Genomic DNA, 27,308 nt, shown 5'->3' on the forward strand with positions numbered 1-27,308 from the left:
GGGCAGTCAACTCGCTTTAATTTGTGTTACCACCATGACAATATTAATATGAACATGACACATGACGCATCTCACACTCAGATCATTCATATTAGGTAGTCAGATTAGTTTATGCATCTAGGCCTATTCAAGATCCTGTCAGTTCCAAGATAGTCATCCAAATGAGGTTAATATGCCTATATAATTAATTTAAAAATGTAATTACTAGGAGATGTTTCTCATAAAGTGGGGTGTTTTCCACATAGATAAACAAGTAAAATAAAATAAAGAATTGGCATTGGCTCTGGTTATTCAGAAGATTGTCCGACGCTGTTTTGGCATCTAGAGGTCCATATTAAGGTCGTGCGGTGTGTGTCACAACACCACCTCAGTGTTGCCAGATTGGGCGGTTTTGAATTTGATTTTTTCGGGTAAAATTTGGGCTGGTTTTGGGTCAGTTTGGCAGTTTTCAAACATATAAATTGCATATGCTAATTGTTTAACAAACAAGCCCAAGTATGCATGTACTGCATCCAATCAGTCATCACAACGTTACTACACACACACACACACACACACACACACACACACACACACACACACACACAGCAGAGGGGCTGGTGCTGATGTAAACGTCCACAGCCTCACTTATCACGAGGGCTCAGCAGACACGTAATGATTCATCAGTGACAAGTTTTTAGCGTGATAAGTTATAACGTATCTGATTTTGAATGTAGTATGACTGTAGGCTATATTCAAGTAGTCTAACCACAATGCCTGAATATAAGTTAAAGAGTGGGAGAGTGACTCAACTATCAAAATGTGAATTACTGTGGAGTGAGATGACACGAAGGCTCTATCACTGCAACTCTGAAATCAGAGCACATTTTAATTAATTAATCAAAACCGAAACTAAATATGTCGGTTTATACAATCCTGTCTTTTATCTTTTAAACGGGCCAGATTGATAAATCCTTGAAAACTGCTAGACTTGATTAGTTTTGACTGTGCAAACATCTGTATTATGTTCTACAATATGAACTTAACAAGAGGCTTCCTCTAGTTCTGAGTAAAATTATAGAGCGACACGAAGTTTGTTGTTGTTATTATTTTTTTTGTCGTATTATAATTCAGTAGGCCTATATACCAATGAATGACACCGTTTTGACTGTGATGGCGTGTGCATGAAACGAGTGTGAAATGCTAATTACGTTACTTTTTCCTATCACTTATATTGGGCACTTTTTACATTTAAATTGGATTATTCCGACTGCTGTGTTGTTTCGAGGGTATCGGTTGATTTCTTGATTGCCATTTTGACAGTGTCTGCTTGTATATTTTACTCATGTTCAGTAGCCTAATTATCTTTAACGTAGGCTATTTGCCCCGATTTGATCCGTTTACCTGGGAAATGTACCTAAAGTTATATTTATATTATTTTGTCGTCATTACATTTTGTTTTAATGAGTTAAAATGGCCCTTATCAACCTTGATTTACATATTCCATCACATTATTTTGACAGTAAAAGTTTTGGGCGGTTTTTGGTGCATGCTTTTGGTCTGGAAATCGTCCATCCAATCTGGCAACACTTCAAATTGACAGAAGAAAGAAAGAAAGAAAGAAAGAAAGAAAGAAAGAAAGAAAGAAAGAAAATAGATTTAGGCTGCAGGAGCAAAATTGAGGCAAAAAGGTTTGTTTTTTAGTCTATATCAAAAGAAAAATAAATCCATATCCAAAATAAATCCAAAATAAATCCATAAATGAATGCACTAACTTTACAATGTCCATGTTTTTAGTTGCTGTTACAACCCACCATAGTGTGGTCACAAGAACTTAACATTAACAAGTAGCCTACTTAATATTAATTAAGTTACAGGAATGCTATAGACAGTGCAAAAGAAAAAAACAATGTTTGAAACAATGTTACACTCGCTAAGTTCTGAAATTCCTACATTGTCTCGGTTTGTTAGGCTCCGTTTAAAGACTGGTTTTGGCCTGCTGCTATAAATATAGCCTACATTCTGCAGCACCAGTCAGTTTGACAAGTGAGCAGGTGTCGTCCAGTCAGTGTCTGCGGCTGTGAATAAATCAATGTTTTTCTTCAGTGTTGTTTAAGACATCTGTGAACACCATCCACACATCCGTATGTAAACAAGAACATCCGCATGTGCGACTAGCACTGACGCCCCGCCTCGAAGAACAAGAGGGAGGAGCCTCGGGCACATAAACAAGTCCAGACTGTACACCGACAGGAGCCACTGCGACACAATACAAATAACACAGAAGCATTCAAGCTGCAAAAGTACTTTTCTGACAGCTAATAAGGTGGGCAAATCTTAAACGTTGTTATAACGCTTTTACCGCATCTTTCTGAAATGTCAAATTTCTTTGCCGCTTAAGCTAACCTGTTAATGTGTTTTGTTTTCTCGAGAAAACTGCACTGATCTGTACAGTTAAATTAAGCTGATTTTTTTTGTAATTAAACATTCTAAACATTGTTTATTAGTTTATTAAAATGCGCCACTGAAACTTTCTGAAGGACAATAGACAAAAGCTAAAGCTGTTTGTCTGTTGTTGTTGTTTTTTCATTAATGTCGTTAGTTTCTTCGATAATCTGATAATCTGATTATTCTCATACTTCTTTATGGTAGAGTTATTTCAGTAGATATGAAGCATCGCTTGACTGTAAACAAGTCTAGATGCTTTACATGGTCAGGGCTACAGCTGATCACTCCTTCCTGTCCCACTTCACCTGACGTGTATAGGGGGGTAATTTTAGGGTATTATTAATAAACATAACGGTGTTTCGTTTTTGACTGATGATAAAAAAAGACCAAGAAACATCGTAAACTCGTGTAAAAATAGGCCTACTAAAAAATTACAGTAAATGAACCGTCAAGCAGATGTTTTCATCACCAATATTTCAAATAAACTTTAATTATATTCTAAAGGGTCCTACAGAGTGCTATAAACAATTAGGCATTTGTGAAATGTCATGCTGGTTTAAGTCATCTGGTGTGTACAAATATGTTATCTTTGTAAGCTGGATGCTATTCAAACCTGTAAAAAATGTTTTGTGTCTGTACACTGGGCTCATAGAATCAAGTTTGCAAAATAACTCCTAGTTTTTACCTTTAGCAGAGCAGGATGACATGCCTGCACATATCTGATCCTGTACAGGAGTATTGATGATCTGATTCTGATTCATACATGAATTTAGTCTATAATCAAGCTAAATTTAGAAAGGAATTCCAGACGATGTTAAAAATAAGCCATCTGTGGAAGAGAACACCATGTCTCAGTTCAACCAGCTGATACGTGCCAAGTGCATTAGTTGTACCAGGCCAGCAGAACATAACCAGTGTTAGGGGTAATACAAGTAACGCAAGTTATGTAATCAGATTACTTTTTTCAAGTAACTAGTAAAGTAACACATTACTTTTTAATTTACAAGAGAATATCTGAGTTACTTTTTTTATTTATTTATTGATTGTCAGCTCTCCTGTCCCCATGTTGAGAGAAATCAGTAACGTAATTAGTTACTTTTTTATGGAGTAACGCAATATTGTAATGCATTACTTTTAAAAGTAACTTTCCCCAACACTGAACATAACCTTACATATTAATATTACGTAAAGCTCTCTACAGTGTCTGATGTGACACCTGAAACTCTTTGCACGTTACTTTCCATCATCAAGTTCCAACCAACAGAAGGAAAGACACTTGCATGCAAAATATGCTCATTTCAATATCTTACTGCAAGGAAAATATTGCATTGGGGGTCGATTCCACTAGAGGGCAACATAACTCTTCATTGATACATATTTTTTTAACAGATAGCAGTCTTACAAAACCATCACAGAAAATGATCAGTAGAATCCTTGCACAGCTGGTGGGAAGAGAAGAGAAAGACAGCGATGTTGCAGAAGAACCTGATAACTGTGCGGACCTCCTCGAGTTTGATGATGGAGAGTGGGTTATTATAAAGATACACGGTGAGTTATTTTTGGTTATACTTTTCAATTATTGCTAAAAGGTGACTGATTTTTACAGTACAGTAAGTCTTGTGTTTATTGTTGTAAATAGTAATCACATCAGAGCAGGCTTAGAGTGTCATTACTTTCATTTCTAGCCTGTGTATTTTATAGTGGATACACAAGGGAAACAATCTTCATTATTTTGTCTGAATGTATCCTAGTGTGGTTTTATTGCATACAATTTCTTTACAGTATAAAACGTAAAACTAGTCATCGTCCTTGTGGCAAACATACCTGTGTGGCAACTAGTCCCAGTATCCCTCATATTGTATAGCTTACTCACTCAAGTAATGCTGTTGAATTGAAGCCATTTATGCTTCCTGTGCAGAGAATCAGTCACTTGGTTCCGCTGACACACACATTCTTGAGAACCTGTTGATGGAGCACCCCAGCATGTCTGTATACCAAATGAGGCGTGATCAGGAAGACCCTGGCTCAGATGAAGAAACAGGGGACATGGCTTGGTACATTTAACAACAATTACAACTTTTTAGCGAGTATCATTTCTAGTGCTAATATTCATTATTTAAATAACATGTTTATACACCATATTGTTCAAATGTTTGAGGGTCAGTACGTTTTTTTGTAATGGTTTTGAAAGATGTCTCATGCTCAACAAGGCTGCAACTGATTAACAATACAATAAAAACAACAATTTTGTGAAATATTAGTTAAAATTAACAGTCCCATTTGAACATAAAATGTAATTTATTCCTAGCAAAAGATATTTATGATATTTTTAGCAGCATTACTTCAGTCTTCATTGTCTTATTCTAATATGCTGATTTGGAAATATTTCTTATTATTAATTTTGAAAACAGGTTTGCTTAGTATAGGCAGTTGTGCTTAATATTTGTTTTGTGGAAACTGTTATTTTATTATTATTATTAATATAACGTTTAAAAGAAGAGCACTTATTTGAAATATACATTTTTATTGTCACTTTTGATTTAATTCATCCTTACTGAATAAAATTGATTTCTTTTAAAAACTTAAACCTTAAATCTTATTGGCCCCCATGGTAGTGTAAATAAGATGTGTATGATTATCTATTAAACAATATTTTAAAAACACATACACACACACACACAAGCTAGGTCTGTGGATTGAATTTGAGAGTCGCATTCCATATGGGCCACATTTATGGCTCCAGACAGCACAAACGCCACAGCACTTATTTGAAATATACATTTTTATTGTCACTTTTGATTTAATTCATCCTTACTGAATAAAATTGATTTCTTTTAAAAACTTAAACCTTAAATCTTATTGGCCCCCATGGTAGTGTAAATAAGATGTGTATGAAATTATCTATTAAACAATATTTTAAAAACACATACACACACACACAAGCTAGGTCTGTGGATTGAATTTGAGAGTCACATTCCATATGGGCCACATTTATGGCTCCAGACAGCACAAACGCCATACCCAAATCATATGAAGAAAACAAATCCATTGATGTCACACTGATATGTAACCTATATATCCATGTTGTAACTGTGGTTATGTTGGCTTGTGATTGGTCAATCTACCCCTTTAGGCCTGTGCCAATCAGACGTCACGTTTCATGGCGGTTAGCTGCATGGGGCAACCCCTTGCCCTGCAGCACCATTCTGCTCTCAGTGAAGGGTGCCAGAGTCTATAATGAGCACAGAAAGCTGACCCGTGGTGCCCTCAACAGGCAGAACCTCGCAAGAACACGCTATTCAACTTCAGAGTGCCGCTATGGCTACTTCAAACAGCCCACTCAGCGTCTGTACAACTATTGAAAAAAATCAATTGCATCTGAAACTACTGAACAGCCAGCCTTGTGATAAATGAATAGTCGTTTTAAAGGGGTATGTTTGCAAATCATGCCATGAAACCATTCCCCTGTGAGACTTGTATGGATTATGAAAAACGTTTTGATAAATGCAGTGTGTTATTATCTTAGGGATAAAGCCTCACTGATAGTCCCGACACTGAAATAACTCTGAAAAGCATGTGTTACAAAACTGCAAGTGAGCTGCATTAATAGTCTAGGATTTTAACGTTTTTAAACAGTGTAATGATGTTTGTGCGCTTCTATTTTAGCTTAGCTGTGACTGGTGCATGCATATTAAGTGAAAGAAAAAACATTCAGTGTTGAAGCCTAAAATAAACTGTTCTGTACAAGGCAATGCATTGTTTACATCAAATATTAAGGTAATCAAATATCTTAATGTTACTCACAGGACTAAGCAATATGCTGTGATTTACTGCCAGTGATTCATATTGTTATTTCATCCAATAACTGTTATTTGACTTTGTATATTTAAATGCCTTTTTGGTGTTGCTTTATTTTTTATCTTCACAAATGTATTTGATAAAACCTTTTAAAAAGTGAAAAATAAATATTTTATCTTCAAATTGTTTATATGTGTTTATTTTTTTGGTACAACTGAATTACAACAGTTACTCCCGAAGTTCATGCATCTTCCCCATGAGCCTTTTGACTCTCTCAGTATCCACACCATTTGCCCAGTAACCTCCTTTCTTGAAATGGGAGCCAATGATCATGGCACTTGCTTGAAGGTAGTGCTCCACATTATCATGGGTTACACCAGAGCCGATGAGAACAGGTATCCGGACAGACTGGGTAACCTCTGTAACACAAATAGGGCTCAGAAAACAGGTCAGCAAAACATGAGTGTGAGAACATCTTTCTGCTACATGCATGCATAAAAATACAAAAACATGTTGTTCCTTCATAGTAATGAGGATTCTGGCAGACTGTGGCTCATCCTCCATCTGACGGCTTCCCCAGTCCAATGGATCAGAACTAAGGGAGGCAATAGGCACAAGTCCAAAGTAGGCAGCAGGGCAGTGGCAGACTAGGCTGGGCCTGGTTTTCATGCCTATGTTTACAGCCTTCCATGATCACCAGCCATCTGGAAGTGGGATTTAAAATAGCTGGCAGTGCTGGTGTATGTTAGCCCATACAAGGCCACTGGTTTTGAGGGAGGGCAGGAAGCAGGCCGGGACAGGAGACTATGTGGCATCCTTTCTGCCCAAAGGACACCCCTGTTTTTAAGGATTTACACACCTGTCTGATGGGCTCATTAGATATTAGAAGCGGATTAACCTCTAAATTAGCAGATTAACCTCTGAATGGGACTGAACACTGAGAGCGTATCACAAAATTATGCATTAGTGTTAAAGCTGTACATCTTTGCTCACCTGGGCGGCATTTGTTTGATAAATAATACAGTAATACTGTGAAATTATGCCCAATTTAAAATAACCGTTTTCTATTTTAATATATATCATTTATTAATTCCTGTGGTGGCAAAGCTAAATTTTCAGCAGCTATTACGCCAGTCTTCTGTGTCACATGATCCTCTAGAAATTATGCTGCTCGAGATAAAAAAATAAATAAAAATATCTTATCAAATGTTGAAAACAGTTGTGCTGCTTAATATTTTTGTGGAAAATATTTTTTTTCAGCATCCTTTGATGAATATAAAGTTAAAAATAACTATTCATTAATTATATCAATGTAAAAGTCTTTACTGATATTTTTATGTAAAAGTATTAATTTTCTATTTAAAAAAAGTTAAAGGCAGTGTCGGAGTGTAAAGGGACATAGAAAAGCAAAAGGCTTCGAAAATTGTTTGTGCATGTGTGGCACTGTACACATGTTGTTGACCAAATATGTCAAACAGGATGACATATGAGATAAGTTGTGTTGTACTGTGGCAGATCAAAGTTGCCAAATTCAAACATGCACAGCATACAAGGATGGCCAAAGTGTGGCCTAATACATCAAATACAAAAGTTATACTACAGTTCAAAAATTTGAGGTAAAAAAACCTTAACCTCTTTTTTCCTCAAAGATACATTACAATACATGTTACTAAAGATTTCTGTTCAAAATAAGTGTTGTTCTTTTGAACTTCGTATTAATTTGTTTTCAACATTGATAATAAGAAGAAATGTTTCTTGAGCACCAAATCAGTATATTAGAAGCATTTCTGAAAGCTCATGTGACACTGAAGAATGGAGTAATGACTGCTGAAAACGCATTTGAATATATAATAAAATAGAACAAAAGATATTTAATTTTTTTTAAATACTGTATACCGTTTTACTGTATTTTTGATCAAATAAATGCAGCCTAGCTGAGAATAATAGGCGTCTTTCAAAAACCTGCCATCTTTTTAATGCTGTGCATCGAGTAGTATAAGAGGACATATTGGATAGCATCACAATTTACTTAATGATGCAATGAAGATGTAGTATGTAACATAAAAATACACACACCACTTTTACAGTCACATTAATGTGTATGAAGCCATTAGGCTGCCAGACTCACCCCTCAGTTCCTCTGGATCAGCCTGCGCTCCAGTGGCAGCTCCTGTGACGATGACTCCATCGGAGAGGAAGAACTCAGCTGCTTGGGCCGTCTCAGCTATGCTGACATCTGAAGTTAGGGCATGAGCACTGTAATGACCATTTTCAAATATAACTCATGTGGATGTGATCATGTGACACAATAACAAAGAAACCAGCACACTGTGCTGTGCCTCTTTTAGAGCTTTGTGGCCAGCGAGTTGCACGTAGTGTACTCATATCTGATCATACCTGTGCTTTTTCTTGATGTCTGTAAAGATCTGAATATGCTCTGCTCCAATGCTTCTGCGGTAGCGCAGCAGCTCGCCAGCACAAGCATTTAACAGGCCTTCATCTGCAACATGTGAGAACACAAACCCCTCCGCACGGATGAAATCCAGCCCTGTGGAGAAGTTAATATTCGTTAAATATCATGTCAGAGAATACTTGGGTTTGAAATGGCATTCGTGATGGTTTGTACAGTCATGCGAACACCTGAGGCCAGAGCAACAGCCAATGCTGATTGGTTTGCAGCTGAGAGAATCTGAACACCAAGCGGCCAAGATGGATACAGGCCCCTGACTGCTGCACACACAGCTGTCATGGATGCACACACTTCTGGGCCCACCTCAAGGGTGTATGGAATATCATGCATGTTTTCAATGATCAGCCCATCCTGTCATAGACAGAATTGTCTGAAATTAGCAATCAAACATTGAGCACACTGGCCAGAAACACAAATGACAAAGGTGAAATCTATCGTCTAATATATACAAGACTGTTTTGGTGTAATTTCGTTCTGGCTAGAAGCGACGAGTAGTCAGTCCAAAGACTTTTCTGACTCATTTCCACCAAATCGTTCTTTTGAACAGCTCGTTTCAAAGAACCGGTTGAAAAGTTCTTACTAATACTTTCCAACAAAGCCATCTGCCATTTTCGACATTACATTGATAAAGTTGTTTATTGCAATTTCATGTTCAGTCCTAGTTCATGTTTACACCAAGAATGACAATTATACAGATGTTTACACCAACGAAAGATAATGTTCTGTTTATATAGGCGCGCGTTATTGCTAAGGTTCTTTAAAGTGGATCACTTGTGATTGACAGTCAATATTTTATCCTTAACCAGTTGAAAGAAAATAGGAAAGTGATTCCATTCCATGATATCGTTCCTCTGTGTCGTTATCCCTTTTGGGAAGTCGTGGCCTAATGGTTAGAGTCAGACTCGTAACCCAAAGGTTGTGGGTTCGAGTCTCGTACCGGCAGGGATTGTAGGTGGGGGGAGTGAATGTACAGCGCTCTCTCCCACCTTCAATACCAAGACTGAGGTGCCCTTGAGCAAGGCACCGAACCCCCAACTGCTCCCCGGGCGCCGCAGCAAAAATGGCTGCCCACTGCTCCGGGTGTGTGTTCACTGCTGTGTGTGTGCACTTTGGATGGGATAAATGCAGAGCACTAATTCCGAGTATGGGTCACCATACTTGGCCACATGTCACTTTCATTTTATCGTTATATAGCAGTTTGCACTTGTCATATTCTCAATATGTCATATTCTGATTATGCATTTTAAGCAACTTTTTACACCATCAGTCCAATCCTAGATTCACTATCGAATGCTCCTGTACTCGGAATGTGGAAGATGAATCTCGGTTCAATGAGTCAGATGACTCGAGAACCGCTCGGACAGAATCTCACCGGTTCATGAATCGTTTAAACCGATGCCAAGATCCGACACCAGTTATTCATTGAAAAGATTCAAATGATTCGTTCACGATCCAAGCACAGCTAATACTTAGCTATTACTACAATAAACTCCAGAATGTGAGAAAGCGCGATATGATTATAATTCTATGATGATAGATGTATACTTATTACATGTCACTTATATTGAACACATACAAGTCCTGCGTGGTGGTAAACGTCCGCCTCTCGACATGCCTGCTCTGTGATCTCAGAGATAGCTGCGCGGTTCAAGGGGGTTCCTGCAAAAGAAATAAAATAAAAGTTCAGTATTTCTTCTCTTTTAAGTTTGTACTGGTGACATAAATGCGTTAATTACCTGGCAAGGCTCCGACGTGAATCATGCCAATGACATTTGATTTTAAGCGCCCGAAAAGATTGAAAAACTTCATTTCTTCAGTGCACAAACCCCAGATTTGTGTGTTTTGATGGTCATGTGACTGGTCAAAGGTTATATTAGTGCTAGAAAGTGCGGCTCTAACGACAACACCCAAGCTACATGCATTAAATCCTCTACATGAGCACGTAAAAAATACACATTTGATTGTATGTATGTATATTGTAGTATATAGTGTATTTCTAAGGGGGCGCCAGTCAATACAGTGGAACTGATTTGCCTGCGTAACCCAATAGCAGCAACTGGACCAGACAAATGCACTATACTACCGTGACAACACTTGACATCTCAAACGGCCAACCCAGCACAGCCAAACCATTGCATTTTATATGTCACTAACATAATAGCGTGATAAAATCCAACTATTTAGCCCAAACACTCGGATTGTTTACTTCTTGAGCCTGCTAGCCATGTGCTCAACGTACTTCCGCTACCTCAGACCGCCCCCCAAGAGACGTCACCAAACACACGCCTCATTTTGCCGGCAAAATGTTCAGGTTTCTAAACTTTGCTTTACTGACATTAAATATTTGAAGTATAACGTCGGGATTTCGCGTGCGCGCTCCGTGCTGGTGTCAATCCCCCCAGCTGCACCGATCGCAGGGCTTCGCTGCCGTTATAGCAGAGCGGGGATTTTAAATGGCCCGCGTTGACTGCCCCTTTTAACGACTGCTGGCGGGTTATAAGACAAGGCGCAAAATTACTGGCGCCAGCTCAGAGCGAGCGGACTGCGGAACACACCACAGCTTAGCCATATGCTGCCTGTTTACAGGTTATTGGAGCGGTTTTATTAAATAATGCCTTTTGTAACACAATCTTAACTTTTGCATTCGAGGACATCCGTGCAGAGAAGGCATTTGCAGAGAGCATCGCAATAAGGTACGTGCATCGCACAATCGTGGGGTTATGGTTAAAGATCGGTACAAGTACCATTGAACTAGTAAAATGCATTGAAAGGGTTTGGGGAAGCAAATTTGGGAATATCGGATTGCAGAGTCTTTAGTTTCTTACTTTGAGCTGCTCAGAGAGCGGGTTCAATAAATGTGGAATAATGATTGGCTCGGCCATTTTCTGACTCCCGTGGGTAGAGCAAAGCAAACGTGTCGTTTTAATACAAGCGATAGAAATATGGGCATGCACTGGAGTTGCTTTAAATATATAGACTGTGAAGTGCATATGTCTGGGGTTTTGAAGTTATTAGTTGTGTTTTTCGTGTAGTTTTGACCTCTTGAACATCGTGCCCAGCTCTACTTCCCCGCGCCCAAAGCGCTTTGTGAAGACTTAACTTCCATGAGGGGGGTTGGGATTAAACGCCACAAATCGGACATTTTTATAAAGTAACATTTTTATATTTTAGGCTCTCGACACTCAAGAAGGTCACACGCGGGGATATCATGCCAAGCAAGAAAGTGTAAGTTTCGGTTTCGTGTCTTTTTAAGGCGGTTTTGACAATCAGTGTGCATGGAAAAGTTGCAGCAGCGAGTTAGCCCAGTTAGTGTCTTCCACGGAGTTTCAGGCCAATGTGGAAATGTAACGATATCATTTTTTCGATGCAGGCTACGATCAGAGCAGGTTAACACTACAGATGAAGCTCCTACAACTATTTCAGTGCGTCCCAGGAAGAGAAAAGCAGACGTGGCTGTTGTAAGCACACCGTTCTTAAACTAATACTTGCATACTCAAAACTCTGAAAGATTACGTCTCTGACTGTTTTGTTTTTGAATTCACAGCATTTACAAGATCCAGATGAAGAGATCACAGAGATGACAAGAAAGAAACCATGTGCTTCCCAGGTATAAATGAGTCATGACTGGTGTGTGTGTCCATAGGCCTCATCAGTCATGGCATATCAGTGACCTTAAACTCATTTCACTTTTATTTTAGTCTCTTCTGTAGATTGCAATGTGATTGTATAATGAGACCTGTGTCTAAAATGTACTGAAATTAATTCAATATTGTTTGTGATCAATGCATACGTAGATTTTGAACCTAATATCAAGGCCATAACAATGTTTTGGACAATGTCTTTTTGGATGGAGCGAAGCAGAGTTGTAATGGTCTTTTTATTTAAAGGAATTCAATTAAAGATTTAAATGGTTTTAAGGGAATAAAGGAAGAAAAGAACAAAACTCTTGTCAAGTAATGCATGTTTAGCTACTTGAATCTTACCTTACGATCTTTCACTGTTGAAAACTGAAGTGTCGCACTGGAATTCATGTTTGGTACCTGTAAACAATATCTGCCTATTTTTGATATATTTTTGAGGCAGACCAGTCAAATTTTAAAAGATTTTTTCAACAAACCGAGCAGCGTCAAGTTTATGAAATGTCTATGCTGGTCACAGTCCTGCATAACAAAGTTATCATCAACCACCTTTTTATCGTAAGTGGTTAGGGTTAATATCACGGCTTGAATTTACATAGCAAGCTGTTTTTGTGTCATGGAAGGTCCTTTTCAAAATGCCTTTGAAGCCTGTCGTAGTTGCAGAGGGCGGGCTGTTGTATTTGTTTATATCCGTTAGAGCGCTTACCTTTTTATTTTATTTTCTTTTTTTTGTTCGTTCTTCTCTCCTCTTGTCCTCCTGCACAGGCCTGCTGGAATCCCGACACCGGTTACACAAGCCCATGCAGGCGGATCCCCACAACTGATGAAGTCGAGGAACTGGTTGCTGTTGGCAGCGTGGGATTCACACAGTACGCCTCAGAAAACATTTTCATCACCCCTACACGCTCTACCCCTCTGCCGACCCTCTGGTGAGTTATTTATGACTTTTAGCTATGTTAGACTGACCTGTCTAAATATTTGCCTGTAGAATATCTTGTCTGACGAGAATCTTTAATACAGCCTTAATGACTGTCCTGTGATATGCATGGTGTTACATGCAGAAGTTAACGTTCTAGCGATTTGTCAACATCAGCATTGATCTTCAGCCCAAACCACTTAGTTTTATTCATTCAGACAATATGTTGCTTTTGGTCTATCATAACAATAGGTGAACTTTCAATATTGTAATTTCACATAGCTGGGCAAGCAAAGATGAGGTGTGGAACAACCTGCTCAGAAAAGACAAACTCTACCTGCGAGATACACATGTTCTGGAGAGACATCCAAATCTCCAACCCAAAATGAGAGCGATTCTGCTGGATTGGCTAATGGAGGTTTGTAATCGTTGTTTAACCATTCACACGTCTTAATGTAATCTCACTAAGAGGGGTGGGGACACCAAAAGTTCCTTCATTCTTGTCTAAACCTCAAGTTGTTTGCAAAACCTGAGAAAAAAAGGGGAACAGCCTTTTCTCAAATTAAAAGCTAACTACAAGTACAGCCCAAAGTACACTTCACTTTTGATGCAAACACCCCATCCGTTTGATGACATGCCTGATCAACACATGCAGAAAAGAACATTTCATCCTTGTGCAGTGTTTGTTCTGTCCTGGAACCTGGAAAAAAATATATTTGTATGTTTAAACTGCAGTTGTGTGTGTATCTTATGCTGCCTTCACGTGCTATCGGAGTTATCGTAAATACGTGTTTCCTAGTTGAAGTATAGTGTGTGTGTATATGTGTGTGTGTGTATATATATATATATGGTATTATAGTAGCATTATATAGTGGTTCAATGCATTATATTGTTTTTTTTATTGGGGGGGGTCACAGATCACACAATTTTTGAATAAGCAAGAAAAAAAAATATTTCAAGCACAGAGAACGACAATGCTGTGATGGGTTTTTGACAGGCTAATTTTATGTCTATGTATACGCAGCTAGGTATTTCTGCGCTGTCTGAAACGTGTCTCTATGCTTGTGCGCGCTTCGATTGTGAGCGAGAACAGCGTGTGAGTAACGAATTGACCTTTCATTTCTTCTTGTGGTTTAAAATTGCTTGTACGTGTAAATTGGCAAATTAATCTGCGAATCACGTGCGTGATATGTGACAGATCAGAGCAATCTTTCATTTACTTATTTAACATGAAATTGTCTAATTGCTTCTCCATATCAATCGCATACAAAGAAAATACAGAATAATTAGAACAATCGTTAACATAAATAAATAACAGAGTGTCATCTATACACATTTTTCCCAGAATGTTCTTGCGACCCTAGCAATTCTTCCACGGCCCGGTAGTGGGTCGCGACCCGATGGTTGGGGACCTCTGATCTAGATAGTGCTGTGAATGTTTATATGGCTACCATGGGATGCTACATTATTTTTCAAAATCTGTTGGATATTGACTAAATATCTTCTAATGTATACCTTTTGGCTTTAATAAAATTTCCTCAAGAAACAGGCGAGAATAAGATATCCACCATGATTTCTGTTCTTTCCGACAAAAAAGCACTTGACTCATAATTACAACTTCAGAAGTAGGAAGTTTCCGATAGCATGTGCCCTGTCTAGTAGTTTGTTGTTTTTCTGTCATCAATTTATATTCAAGAATAAAATTGCGCTATTAGAAGCATACAAGTACATGTGTACTATGCTGATGATGAAATTTACGTCGTAATAGGGGTTTAATGGTACATGTATTCGTAACGAAAAGTTTGGCATGACTCTTGTCAGATGCATTTAACATTGCTCAGATGCATACTGCATTTCAGGCCCATTTTACTCAATGCATGTCTTGCAACTTACCTTTTGTGTCTCTATCGGTAAATGTTAGAAATTCACATAAGTGTTTCCTTTGTGCATAAAGGCCTGTCGTAACAACATGCAAGGTTCTGTTAAATTTCACAAACTTCATTGAATAAAAATGACAAACAGCACAATAGTTCTGACTAAAATGCATTTTGCATTCAAAAGTGAAAGCACTTAATCTATTCTTTTACAACATGAATTGCAGTACAAAGAATATGCTGCTTTTTTTTTTTTGTACTGTTACAGCCCTAAATCACATGCACTGAACACATATCCTAACAAATGCATAAAGGTTCAAATTTTCTGGAAATGAATGGTTTTGTCTTTTCTCAAGAATAGATAAATATCGTATGGTGACTCCTGACACTAATTGACATCTGCTGTTTTTTTTCAGGTTTGTGAGGTGTACAAGTTACACCGAGAGACGTTTTACTTGGGTCAGGATTACTTCGATCGCTTCATGGCTACACAAGACAATGTTCTCAAAACAACACTACAGCTTATAGGCATCTCCTGTCTCTTCATCGCTTCCAAAATGGAGGTGTGTTTTACTTGTAGATGCCCTTATATTTCAGCCTGAGCTCTTGAGAAGAATTGTATTATCCTTGCAGTGTAAATTAGCATTTTAAGAACTTGTTTCAAAGTGGAAGTGCTGCATTTGTCTGAATGTTGTAAGCTTGCAATGTAATTAGACTTACGTTTTTTTCCAAAGGAAATTTACCCTCCAAAGGTGCATCAGTTTGCTTACGTTACTGATGGGGCCTGCACAGAGGATGACATTCTTAGCATGGAGATTCTCATCATGAAGGTGTATTATCTTCATATCATCATTTAATCTCAGTACTGTGCCTAAACCTGCAGCCCTGCTGCTTTTATGATGTATTGGACTACTCTTTACACCATTTGATGTTCTTCAGGAGTTGAATTGGAGTTTGAGTCCTTTAACCCCAGTGGCTTGGCTCAACATCTACATGCAGATGGCCTATCTGAAGGAGACTGCTGAAGTTCTCATTGCCCAGTACCCACAGGCTACATTTGTGCAGATTGCAGAAGTAAGACGGCACAATTAATCACATTAAAATCACAACATGGTGTGTGACTATATTTACCGCAAAAGGCTCTGGTTCAATTAAATTTATATTCTGCACATGTTGTGTCTGCTGTGTGAAGGCTTAAAACAGTTACATAGGCTACCGATTTTAGCTTTCTTAAAGCTGCTCCCAGTATATGAATGCACCCTACAAAGTCCATCTGTGGAGCTGCACATAAAAATGTGCTTTAAAGGCCCAATCCACCCCAAAAAATTATGTAATTTACTCGCCCTCATGTAATTCAAAACCTGTATGTATGACTGACTTCTGTGGAACGTGAAAGCTGCTTTGAGAAATGACTTTGGGTGTCCATACAATGGATGTCACAAACTTCTGTGGAAGATGATATTTTGAAAAAAGTCATACATGTTTGGAATGGCGTGAAGGTGAGGAAATAATGATGTGATTTTAATTTTTGAGTGTCCCTTTTGACAACAGAACTCTTCCAAATTGCCTTTTAAAAGAATGTAACTCCAGACATTATTCAGTACAAGTTACTGTTACTTTACCAGAACTTATTTAAAAATTGTGCAAGGTCTGTGCGGGACTTTTTTTTTTTTATTTTTTTTTTAGTCCCACTCCCACTATATATTCACTCTTTGTTCACCCGCAGTCCGTTTAGAATAATTTTCTTCCTGACCCGACCGTTAAATTTAGATCTTGTTTCCAGAATCTCATTTAAATTTCCGCTACTGAAAGCAAGAGAGAGAGGCTAACAAATAAAAGTGTAGTCTGTGCAAAATTGTATGTTATTTTATTCGTCTTGTTAAGAGTCTTGAATTTATCGACTTTGACTTGAATTTATAGAAGTTATCTTAAGACGCACAATTCGTTTAATATTTTATGCAACACAAAGTGTCAGAGAAAATAAAAATGTTGCACAAACATTGTATTTCTTAATTGTATTCGTCTTGTCAGGATACAGTTCGTTTAACATTGACAACACAATAGGGAGAAGTGTAGCAGAGAGAAAAAATATAAAAATGTAGCCTATTAGCTATTTTTATTCGTCTTGTTAAGAGTCTTGAATTTATCGACTTTGACTTGAATTTATAGAAGTTATCTTAAGACGCACAATTCGTTTAATATTTTATGCAACACAAAGTGTCAGAGAAAATAAAAATGTTGCACAAACATTGTATTTCTTAATTGTATTCGTCTTGTCAGGATACAGTTCGTTTAACATTGACAACACAATAGGGAGAAGTGTAGCAGAGAGAAAAAATATAAAAATGTAGCCTATTAGCTATTTTTATTCGTCTTGTCAAAATACTAAATTCGTTTGATATTTTTCTGTTATCTTATCTGTCATTTATAATTATAGGCCAAGCAAAATATAAACCAAACCAAGTTGAACGTCCTTCAAGGACAGCACATCCACACTTTGCTCCATCCTTTTTCTGCTCTGTCACTCATCGACAACCTGCCTGTTCTGTCTGAGGGCCGTATATTTACCACAGGTACAGCCTGCTCTGAGCATTATGCACATGCTGCGCACAGACCCTGCAAATAAAACGCGTGATGCTGAAAGCATGCGTGCAGCGAGTGCATAACAGTCCGAGTGCATACCGGTGGTCAAGTATAAAGCACACGTATGCTGTTCTGAATGGATGTCGGGAACGGGATATTGTTAGACCACTCGCTGCCGTTCAAATTACGCCAGAGTTACCGACCACTACCGTGTTTTGTTTGGGAATTTAATCCCACGGCGCAAAAAATCTGGTCGTCAGACCTCTATTGGACCTCTTATCTATGCAGACCTCTATTGTGAACTACACACTGAAATTCCAAGGTATTTTGTTAGTTTTTCTTTAAAGGGTGTGAAGGTTGAAACTTGAAAGTTATGAACCTACAGCAGAAATGTTACCATGTTTGCAAAAAAAAAAAAAAGTTTAATTTATGTAAACCTGTTTAACTATCCAGTAAAAGAGAATCACAGACTTGTTTATAACCTTGTGTTGTGGCTGTCTCTTTCTTTTATGATTTACTTATTGTGGCTTTGTCTTTATTAGCTTTTGAATCTGTGTATACTGGATGTAAGAAGTCTGGAGTTCTCTTATGGTCTTCTCGCAGCTTCTGCACTATTCCACTTCTCTTCTCTAGAGCTAGTGATGAAAGTTTCAGGTATGATTTATGTGTGAATTTCTTCTCAACGGCTCTATTTATCTGAGCATTTACGTCACAATTGACTTGAGGAATTGGAAGTGACCTTTGATTTCTTTGGTTTCAGGGCTGAAGTGGTGTGACTTGGAGGAGTGTGTGAGATGGATGGTCCCTTTCGCCATGTCAATCCGTGAAGCAGGCAGCTCATCCCTCAAGACATTCAAAGGAGTCGCAGCAGATGATATGCACAATATCCAGACCCATGTGCCTTACTTGGAATGGCTGGTAAGTTTACTTTGTTTTAAACCTTCTTTTTGTTTAGTTTGTCTTAAATTGAGTTTTAGTCAGTTTGTTTGTATTCATGTACAAACAAAAATTGGGCTTAAACAGTAGCATCTATCTTGTTCTCACTACAGAATTTTGCATACATTTCCCCCACCCGCAACATTTGTTTCTTTCACTTCCTCTGGCCTAAAGTTTTCTTGTTTCTTGTCTTATTTTCAGGGAAGGGTGCACTCGTATCAACTAGTGGACATTGAGAGCAGTCAGAGGTCTCCAGTTCCCTCTGGAGTGCTCACACCACCACCCAGCAGTGAGAAGCCCGAGAGCACAGTCTCCTGACTTCGTTAATGTATGGAATAGGACACGACCCTGACTGATGAATTTAAATGAAAATCAGCAAATTAATGGCATTACAGCTTGAACCCAAGCATCAATTCAAATGTGTCTGCATAAGACTCAAGACCAAAAAGTCCTATGCCTCTTATTTTATTTTATTTTTTTGGTCTTAATGTGAGACTTGAAAGACATGAAATACTTTTCTTTTTTGTTTTAATGGTCCAAAGGTTTGGTGTTTTTATTTTAAGTTTATTTTTGTTAGTTTACAAATGTAGACTAGCTGCCAAAATCTCAGAGCTGCTACTGGCTCTGATTGCTGCTAAAAGAGGGTGGGACTGGAGCAGATGGAAAGATGACCACAGAGATCCCCACACAAATATGGGCATGGGTCTCTGTGGCTCAGGTTGCCATTTGGACCAGCAAAATCCTGACAGGTTGTCATGGGGACTCGAGTCTCCAGTGCCAGAAAGGACCAGAGAAATCACCAGCTTCAGAAGCTAGGACTCAGATTTAATATTTAAGATTTTCCTCTGGTCGCCTCCCAAGTGTTTGTAACCAAATTTGACCATTCACTTTTTATAGGTTTGTTTTTAAACAAGATGCTGCTACATTTCTCTATATCATATGTCTAAATAAAGCCACTGTCTCCGACAGTTTTTACGTAAACCATGCTGATTTTTTTTCTTAATTTGTATAAATTACTACAAATTGACTTTACATTTTTTTAACATAAATGAAATTAAATGCATAGTGCACAAGATATTTTTGATATATTTACAATAACATTTTACAAAAAATTGTTTTTTGTTTAACAATTCTAAATTTATCAGTGAAACAAGACAGATGAGCAACTGTAGAAATTAAGGCATTGCCCCAAAAAAAAAATAATTTAGTTGGCAACTGTTTTTAATTTCCCAACAAGGCTACACCCTGTAGTGCGCTGCATTAAACTTAATGCGACAAACTCAAGCATGTGTAATTTGACGTACATGTAAAGAAGCAGCCTAATTTTGGTTGTTAATGGAACTGGAATAATTGAATTATGAACAGCCGTATGTCTAAGTTGATCTGATTATTAAAGGGCAATCCATGCTGTACACACACACACACACACACTAATATTTGCATCTATTTACACAATAAATATATTGAGGGAAAAAAACTATACATGTACATAAAATAATATTATATATATATATATATATATATATATATATAATTGAAACATCTTAATATTTTTTATGTACATTATGTACAGTATTTTTTTGTTCAAAGTAGGCCTTTCGCAAATGTAGGCCTTCTTGTTGTATTTACTTGTTACTCAGAAAAGGTCTACAACAGTAATTCACAAAATATATGAATATAGAAATTACAATAGTGATATAATATAGTATTTTGTGAATTACTGTTGTAGACCTTTTCTGAGTAACAAGTTCAAACAACAAAAAGGCCTACTTTGCATTCTTGGCTAAAAAAATAACTTCACCAAAATCACCTCATTTCAACCCGACCTCACTTATTAAAAACACTACATTGTTTAAAAGTAAAATATCAATTTCATTTTCACCACTCTTATGACAAGAACTGTATCTTGTGGGCTGTCAATTGTCAAACTCAACTGTCACGGAAGCTTTCCCGCCAAACCACGTGGCAGCAACTGTTTACACACGTGACTCGTGGCGCCCACCTCGACCTCATCAACAAAAGTCAAGAATGGGCGCGGTTTGAGCACAAAGCAGCCTGTCATGCGCAGAAACGCGAGAAAACGTGTGCAGTTTGACGGGGTTTTTAAAAATGTATCAGGTTAGTTTCCAGCACCAGCCATTGTTATCAAATTATATTTATTGTGTTTTAGTAAGGTGACACACCCGTGGGTCAGTTCGCTTCAGAAGTATTCAATATTTTTGATATTTTCCCTTCAGATTTTGTGTAACGTAGCCATAGACAAACATAGTACAAACATTTAGGCTGAAGAAAAACTGCAATCCAGCCATTTAACATACCTGCATTGTTTGTGTTTATAAGCAGGGTTAAGCACAATAACGAGGAATTATTTCACCCTGGTATGTAAAATTAAATTAGCCCACGTTTTATTAAAATCCTATAGCATTACAAATGCTTGAAATCACATATAATATTGTATATAGACATGTAGAAATAATTAACCCACATATTGTTTGTTTAGTTTATGATAACAGTGAATATGAGAATTTCTTTTAACTAAATGTCACTGGAATTCTACTTAATTCAGATTCGAATTGAAATTCTGCATCCTTCAATTCAAATGCTGCACAACTCTGATCATGAGGAGATGTCTGAATGTGTAATATTCCAGTGAAATATTTTCTTGTACTGTGAAAAGGATGCTGTTAGGCAGCAACCAGGCTTTGAAGTCATACTCACTTCTGTCTTGGCATATATGCAAAGATCCTGTACAGACTGTTCAGACTAGTGTTTGACATATATTAGCATATATTAGAAGTACAGTGAATGATCAGCTCAATCAATAGAAGTACAGTGCAGCATATTGTACTGTTGATTAGCAACATAATGATTGTTCAGCTTACGAAATGTCTTTTTGGGGAAAAAAAATCAACAAGTTGCTAGCTGTGAAAAACAATAACCATAATTGCAGCCTTTGCACTTGACCACGTCTACTTGCATGACACATTTTGACCACAAGTAGCCTATGTTTCGGACTTTTGATTAACCAATTGGAGACACTTATAACATAGTGTTGTAAAATGTAAATACAGTTTTTACAGCGCTTTATTTACACATTGTGTACATTTAATACTTCGCACAATGAAATATACTTCTAAATTTCGATTCCGTAGTCCCTATTAGGGATGTGCATCTCATGACTCGGGCCGATACGATGCGCATCTCGATGCATAGCCAACGATACGATACATTAAAGATACATATGAAGCAGCTACCGATGCGATACGATACGATTCACCCCTGTTACGATGCAGTGCGATTCGATTTGATTCAACACAATACGATTCGATGCAATATGATATACGAAATATGCAATACGAAAATATGATCACTTTTAATGCCTCGAGGCCTGTTTCATAAAACAAGTTTACCAAATAAGCCAGGCTTATTTCAGTGAGTCTGACTCATTGTCAAATGATTTGGTTCCATAAAGCAAATTTAACATGGGCCTAGATCAAGCTTAGTCACTGTGGCAACTTATGCTGGGAAACTGACCTGGTCTAAAGCAGGCTAACTGTCAGGCTAAGCGGAGTTCCTCTAACACTGACCAATAGGAACCCAATGATATTACTACTCTCTCACAAACTCTTATGACTTTTTTTTTTTTTTTACAGTTTCTAGCCATGCAGCCTTTCTCTCTGGTTTTATGACAGCTGTGACTTTTATAGTTTCAGAACGTATAGCAGAACATTAGAACATTACAATCTAAAATTGCTCTTTAAAGCAAATTTTTGCGCTCCTATTCGATTGCGCTCAGTCTGTTTATCTTGTTCACTCGAGTCACTCCTGACAGCAAAATGGATATGTTTGCATGACTTTCTGACATTTACAGATGAAAAAAATACCTGTGACATCAGTTATACACTGAGTCTCAAATGCGTTAAATAAGCACAGATATATTCGCTGTTTGCGATGGTGAATCGATTTGATCCATGATCGACATTAAGGGCTGCTTGAGAATAAGCGTGCACAAATTAGTGAGATTGTGTGAACTTAATTAGTCATTTATGGAACCGCTTTAGCCCCGATTGATTTGTTAGGTTATTTCAAGTCAGGTTTTGGACTTTAAAGGGGACATATGATGCGATTTCAAAATTTCCTTTCTCTTTGGAATGTTACAAGCTGATTGTGCATAGATAAGATCCCTGAAGTTGCAAAGACTAAAGTCTCAAAACCAAAGAGATATTCTTTATCAAAGTTAAGACTCTGCCACGCCCCCCTAAAATGGCTCGTTCTAACATGCCCCCACATATCTACCTCACTATGTGGAAATATTAGCATAATGTGCCCAAATGTGCACGGAAAGAAAGAAGGCGTGGTTTCAGTAACTGCAGTTAGTGTTGAAGCAGCCATGTCAGGGAGACGCCACTTTTCCCCAAGTCTCCGTAGTGTTGTGATGCGTCACAATCACGCAGCAGCAGTGACGAGAGAACGCGCTTGAGAAACAGTTTAGAGAGGAGAAATCAATCTACATATAAAATATTGGTCACAGATTATTGGTCACTTTCTAAACAATAAAAGTATAGCGCATCCACTAGTAATTATATATTAATAAATCGGTTTTTACCGATGCAAATATGTTAGAAACGATGCATCGCGATATAAATGCCAACTTGTTGCCCATGCACACTTTTTAAACCGATGCATCGCATCGTTAACTTTTTATGTCGATACACCGAGGGAATCGGGAATTCTTCCCATCCCCAGTCCCTATGTATCACACAATTTAATTGGGGTGTTTTTACAAAATACACATGCATCACTGCACCAATAAAATGTGTTACACTTTTCATGCTGCAGTGTTAGAGATAGTGTGGATTTTGTGTGCGTTAAGGGACCTGAGCTTTGGCATTTTTTAGACCTTGGACAATTTTTGCACACTTTCTTCCTGTCACGTACACACTCTCTCAAGCGCCCAAGACCATAAGTGTGTGTTTTGGGACAGGCCCAAAGTCTGTCTTGTTTTATGCTGATTTGATCTTGTCTGCCCCCTCACTCTCATACTCCCCCTCCTGTTCAGTACAGAAAATATACCCACAGACTGCAGTGGAAACCAATGTGGGGGTGTTTGCGGTAAAACATAGTCAGGAAAAGGATGTCTTGTAAGTCACCAATACCTATTATGTTTTTAAGCATCAAACCATATTCTTAAGTCTGTCAATATCAACTTGACATGTTTCTGATGCGTTTCCACAAGAGTCTACACAAACATTTGTTCTCAATCTCAACTGTTTTTCTCTAAACAATGACACATTCCCATGAAGCTTATGAGCCAGAGAACAACCGTTTTAAAGCCTGGTTTTAAACATGTGCAGTCCTCCTATATTAAATACAGAAGAGGGTTATGCATGTGTCAGATTTCTTCATTTGCATGCTATTTGCTTGTGAATGAACTGCATATGTCCGGGTGAGTTTGCGTTTGCCGCCCCCTTATGGTTGAGTAGACAAAGTGCTCCACTGATCCGGCATCAGCTGGGCTGAGCTCACCCCAGCTGTCTCTGGGCACTGCTCCCAGTCTATTTAAAACAAGAAGAGGAGGGTGAATATAATCAGGGCTCATCTTTGTTGTATATCAGATTAAGAGGAACCCTTCGTCTGTTCTATGGGGGTGGACAGTAATTTTGCTGTTTTGACAGCATGATATTTCAAAAGTATACAGACAATTGGAAATCTTTTTGCCGCAGAATGAACAATTTGCGGTTCGGTGTTCAGCATCCTTATGCTGATTTCTTTTTATGCTTAAGCATTTAGAGTAAAAAGATTTGCGTGGTTTGTGGAAGTCTGAAAATAAATGATCTGATGTCTGAACGGCAATTAAATTTCCTAAGAACGCGGAGGCTCCCACCCTTTACGCGCAGATTACCTGATAATAAAGAACATTGGGAAAGATCTGTGTAATGTAATTATGTGTGTTTTACTGTAATTGTTGTGCTTGATAGCTTCAGAAAGAAGCTGCGGGCTTTTCGATTTATTTGTGTTTAGATCTTCGGGGACCTCTGTTCCTTTTAGGTATTATGCTGCTTTGGCTGTGTGTGTGTGTGTGTGTGTCAAGTATGAGGGCCGTTTCCTGTCGACTCTGCCTCGTGTATTCTCTGTTCATTGTAATGCCTTTAATTAAAGTGATTTTATTCACAGGCACACAGCTGGCATCGGCGACTTTCCATTAGGCATCTGAGTGGCCGCCTCGCTGGTGGGAGGACCCGCACTGGGGCCGCTTCCTGGGGAACACAATACTAGTTTCATCTCCCCTCTGAGTTTGTTGTGTGTTTTGAATTTATTAATCATTGATTTTAATGCGTGCCTCTTGACAGTGGCAGCTACCCATGCATTAATTAATTTCTGAGATCCTCTTTTACAAAATGGCATTTAGAAACAATGCAGGGTCGGCCAGTGTTGCCTCTGACCTATAAAGAGATGTGCTGAATGTGAAATGTCAAAATTTGCTTTTATTTGTTCGTCGTTGTGGCGCTTCTTCACAGGTTTTATTGGCTCTTTTTTATGTTGATGGCACCGCGATATAAAGGCCTATATTTGTTGCCATTGAAATAGCAGTAAATAAAGTTCTTTATGTTTCTGCTGCTCTTTTGGCTCAGGCGTTTAGCTGAAAACGCTTCTTAAACTCACCTGCTTTGCATGTGCTGGCAAGCAGTCAATCATCGAGCGAATTGTTGGTCTTAAGTTGTGAAGAAAGGTGCTTTGGGCTGACAATAGCTAGACTGTGTTGATCCGTTCAGGTCTTAAGGAAGTATGTAAAAAAATTGCCCTCAGTGAATTGTGTGGATTAAAAAGACAGATTAGATCTCAAAGGATGCATAAGGGAGCCGAATTTGAATTTGGAGCAGGATTTGAATGCATTCAAAGTCACTTTATTTTTTTATTTATCGAAGAAGGGGGGAACACACTTATTCATCCATTTAAATGAGTAAATAGTCTGTGCGCTCGAAAAGATAAAAGCTATGCTCATAATCCGTATTGACACTCAGAGATGCGGAAAGGAAGATTCCTAAAACCCATCCGTACCCTGCCCCGCTGAAAGGGCCTGATCCCCATTCAGGAGGCAGACCTAATGCTAAAGATTTCCTGACAGATTTCTTTCACTGGATTGATCAGGACATGTTGCTAGTAAGCGAGCGTGCCCAGAGAGACGTTTAGGAGGGCGTTCGGTTAGCAGGTGCTTATCACTTGTCTCGAGGAGCTTCTCCCAGCCGCAGAGAGCCTGATTGTGTCTGACGGCGTTCGTTGTGCTCATGTGGTAGAACGGTGGGAGACGCTCTGTTGTCCTGATACGAAAGCCCTGCAGATGTCTTCTTTATTTTGGAGAGCTTAAAGGCACAGTTCATCGTTTACTCACCCTCATTCCGTTCCAAACCTGTTTGACTTTTTTCTTTTGTGGAGATATTTGGAAGAATTTGCAACTGTTTTTCTTTATACAAGGAAAGCCAAAACAACCTCAGTGGACCTTGTGATAAAGAGGCCACCTATATTTGGTTTTGGAAGTATTTTTCACATAAAAAAAAAAAAAAGTATTGGTTTAAGACTTTTAATCAGTGAACCAACTCTACCTGCTGCAAGGTCAATCACATCAGTTTGCAAACTTTGATTTGAAGCAAAAATATATATCTCCATCTCCATCTCTCTCTCTCTCTCTCTCTCTCTCTATATAATAACAAACAAAATATTTTATATGTATAGTATGTGTATGTGTTTTATGTTTATTGCACAATAATATATATATGCATATTATACACATATTTAAAGGGATAGTTCACCCAATAATGAAAATTCTGTCATTAATTACTCACCCTCATGTTGTTTCAAACCCGTAAGACCTTCGTTCATCTTCAGAACACAAATTAAGATGTTTTTGATGAAATGTGAGAGCTCTCAGACCCTGCATAGACCGCAACGCAACTGGAATGTTCCCAGGTACAGAAACGTAGTAAGGACATCGGTAAAACAGTCCATGTGACATCAGTGGCTCAAATTCAGTTTTGCGAAGCTATGAGAAAACTTTTTGAGCGCAAAGAAAACAAAAATAACATAATTTATTCAACAAATCTTCTCCCCTGAGTTATGTCTTATGCCATTTTAGAGTATCACAACACATACGCACGCTTTCCCCGAAGCATAAACAACGCTGATTAAGCAGATTATGTTCATGCGCGTGCTTTCTCCCCCGAACGTAAACAACGCTGATTACGTTCTTGGGTACTCTCCAAAATGGCGGAAGACGTAACTCGGGGGAGAAGAATTGTTAAATAAATTATTTTTGTTTTCTTTGCGCTCAAAAAGTATTCGAAGTTGATGTATTTCCTCAGCGACCAGCACGGATCAGCTCTAGACATGACGAAGCGGATATTGTCCTCTTTTGGAAGGCCAAACAAAGTAGTTTCGCTTTCACAACGAAACACACAGCGTCTCCACGACATGGCGGCAGCAACAATACTACAGCGAGAGTAAAAGTTACGCCTTCTTTCTTGGCGTGAACATTTGGGCGGTGTTATGCAAATCTTCCCACACAGTGACGTAGACATGTGGGAGCGTGTTTAAACGAGGCGTTTTAGGAGGGCATGGACAAGTCTTAACTTTTATAAAGAATATCTCTTCGGGTTTGAGACTTTAGTCTT

General features: G+C 38.2%; 3 protein-coding genes across 3 annotated transcripts; 2 read left to right on the plus strand and 1 right to left on the minus strand.

Annotated features, from left to right (window-relative positions):
* The first annotated feature begins 2,189 nt into the window (after positions 1-2,189).
* LOC107556244 (tumor protein p53-inducible nuclear protein 2-like) lies at positions 2,190-6,369 on the plus strand. Its single transcript, XM_016239306.1, has 4 exons — positions 2,190-2,305; positions 3,817-3,975; positions 4,346-4,481; positions 5,561-6,369. Exons 2-4 carry the CDS (start codon positions 3,846-3,848, stop codon positions 5,787-5,789), a joined length of 495 nt encoding a protein of 164 aa, XP_016094792.1. The 5' UTR covers positions 2,190-2,305; positions 3,817-3,845; the 3' UTR covers positions 5,790-6,369.
* A 57-nt stretch (positions 6,370-6,426) lies between these two features.
* LOC107556242 (uncharacterized protein F13E9.13, mitochondrial) lies at positions 6,427-10,976 on the minus strand. The gene is made up of 6 exons (XM_016239305.1): positions 10,432-10,976; positions 10,272-10,354; positions 8,866-9,046; positions 8,623-8,773; positions 8,354-8,481; positions 6,427-6,644 (listed from the first exon to the last, which is right to left on the minus strand). The coding sequence occupies exons 1-6, from the start codon at positions 10,502-10,504 to the stop codon at positions 6,454-6,456; spliced, it is 807 nt and encodes a 268-aa protein (XP_016094791.1). The 5' UTR covers positions 10,505-10,976; the 3' UTR covers positions 6,427-6,453.
* Positions 10,977-11,207: 231 nt separating this feature from the next.
* On the plus strand, positions 11,208-19,613 carry LOC107556241 (G1/S-specific cyclin-E1-like). The gene is made up of 12 exons (XM_016239304.1): positions 11,208-11,388; positions 11,867-11,920; positions 12,066-12,153; positions 12,240-12,302; positions 13,099-13,262; positions 13,532-13,667; positions 15,540-15,686; positions 15,858-15,953; positions 16,063-16,197; positions 18,249-18,360; positions 18,467-18,624; positions 18,844-19,613. The coding sequence occupies exons 2-12, from the start codon at positions 11,904-11,906 to the stop codon at positions 18,958-18,960; spliced, it is 1,233 nt and encodes a 410-aa protein (XP_016094790.1). The 5' UTR covers positions 11,208-11,388; positions 11,867-11,903; the 3' UTR covers positions 18,961-19,613.
* The last annotated feature ends 7,695 nt before the right edge of the window (positions 19,614-27,308 follow it).

The sequence above is a fragment of the Sinocyclocheilus grahami genome, unplaced genomic scaffold (assembly GCF_001515645.1).
Source record: "Sinocyclocheilus grahami isolate Dianchi unplaced genomic scaffold, SAMN03320097.WGS_v1.1 scaffold561.1, whole genome shotgun sequence".
NCBI classification, from domain to species: domain Eukaryota; kingdom Metazoa; phylum Chordata; class Actinopteri; order Cypriniformes; family Cyprinidae; genus Sinocyclocheilus; species Sinocyclocheilus grahami.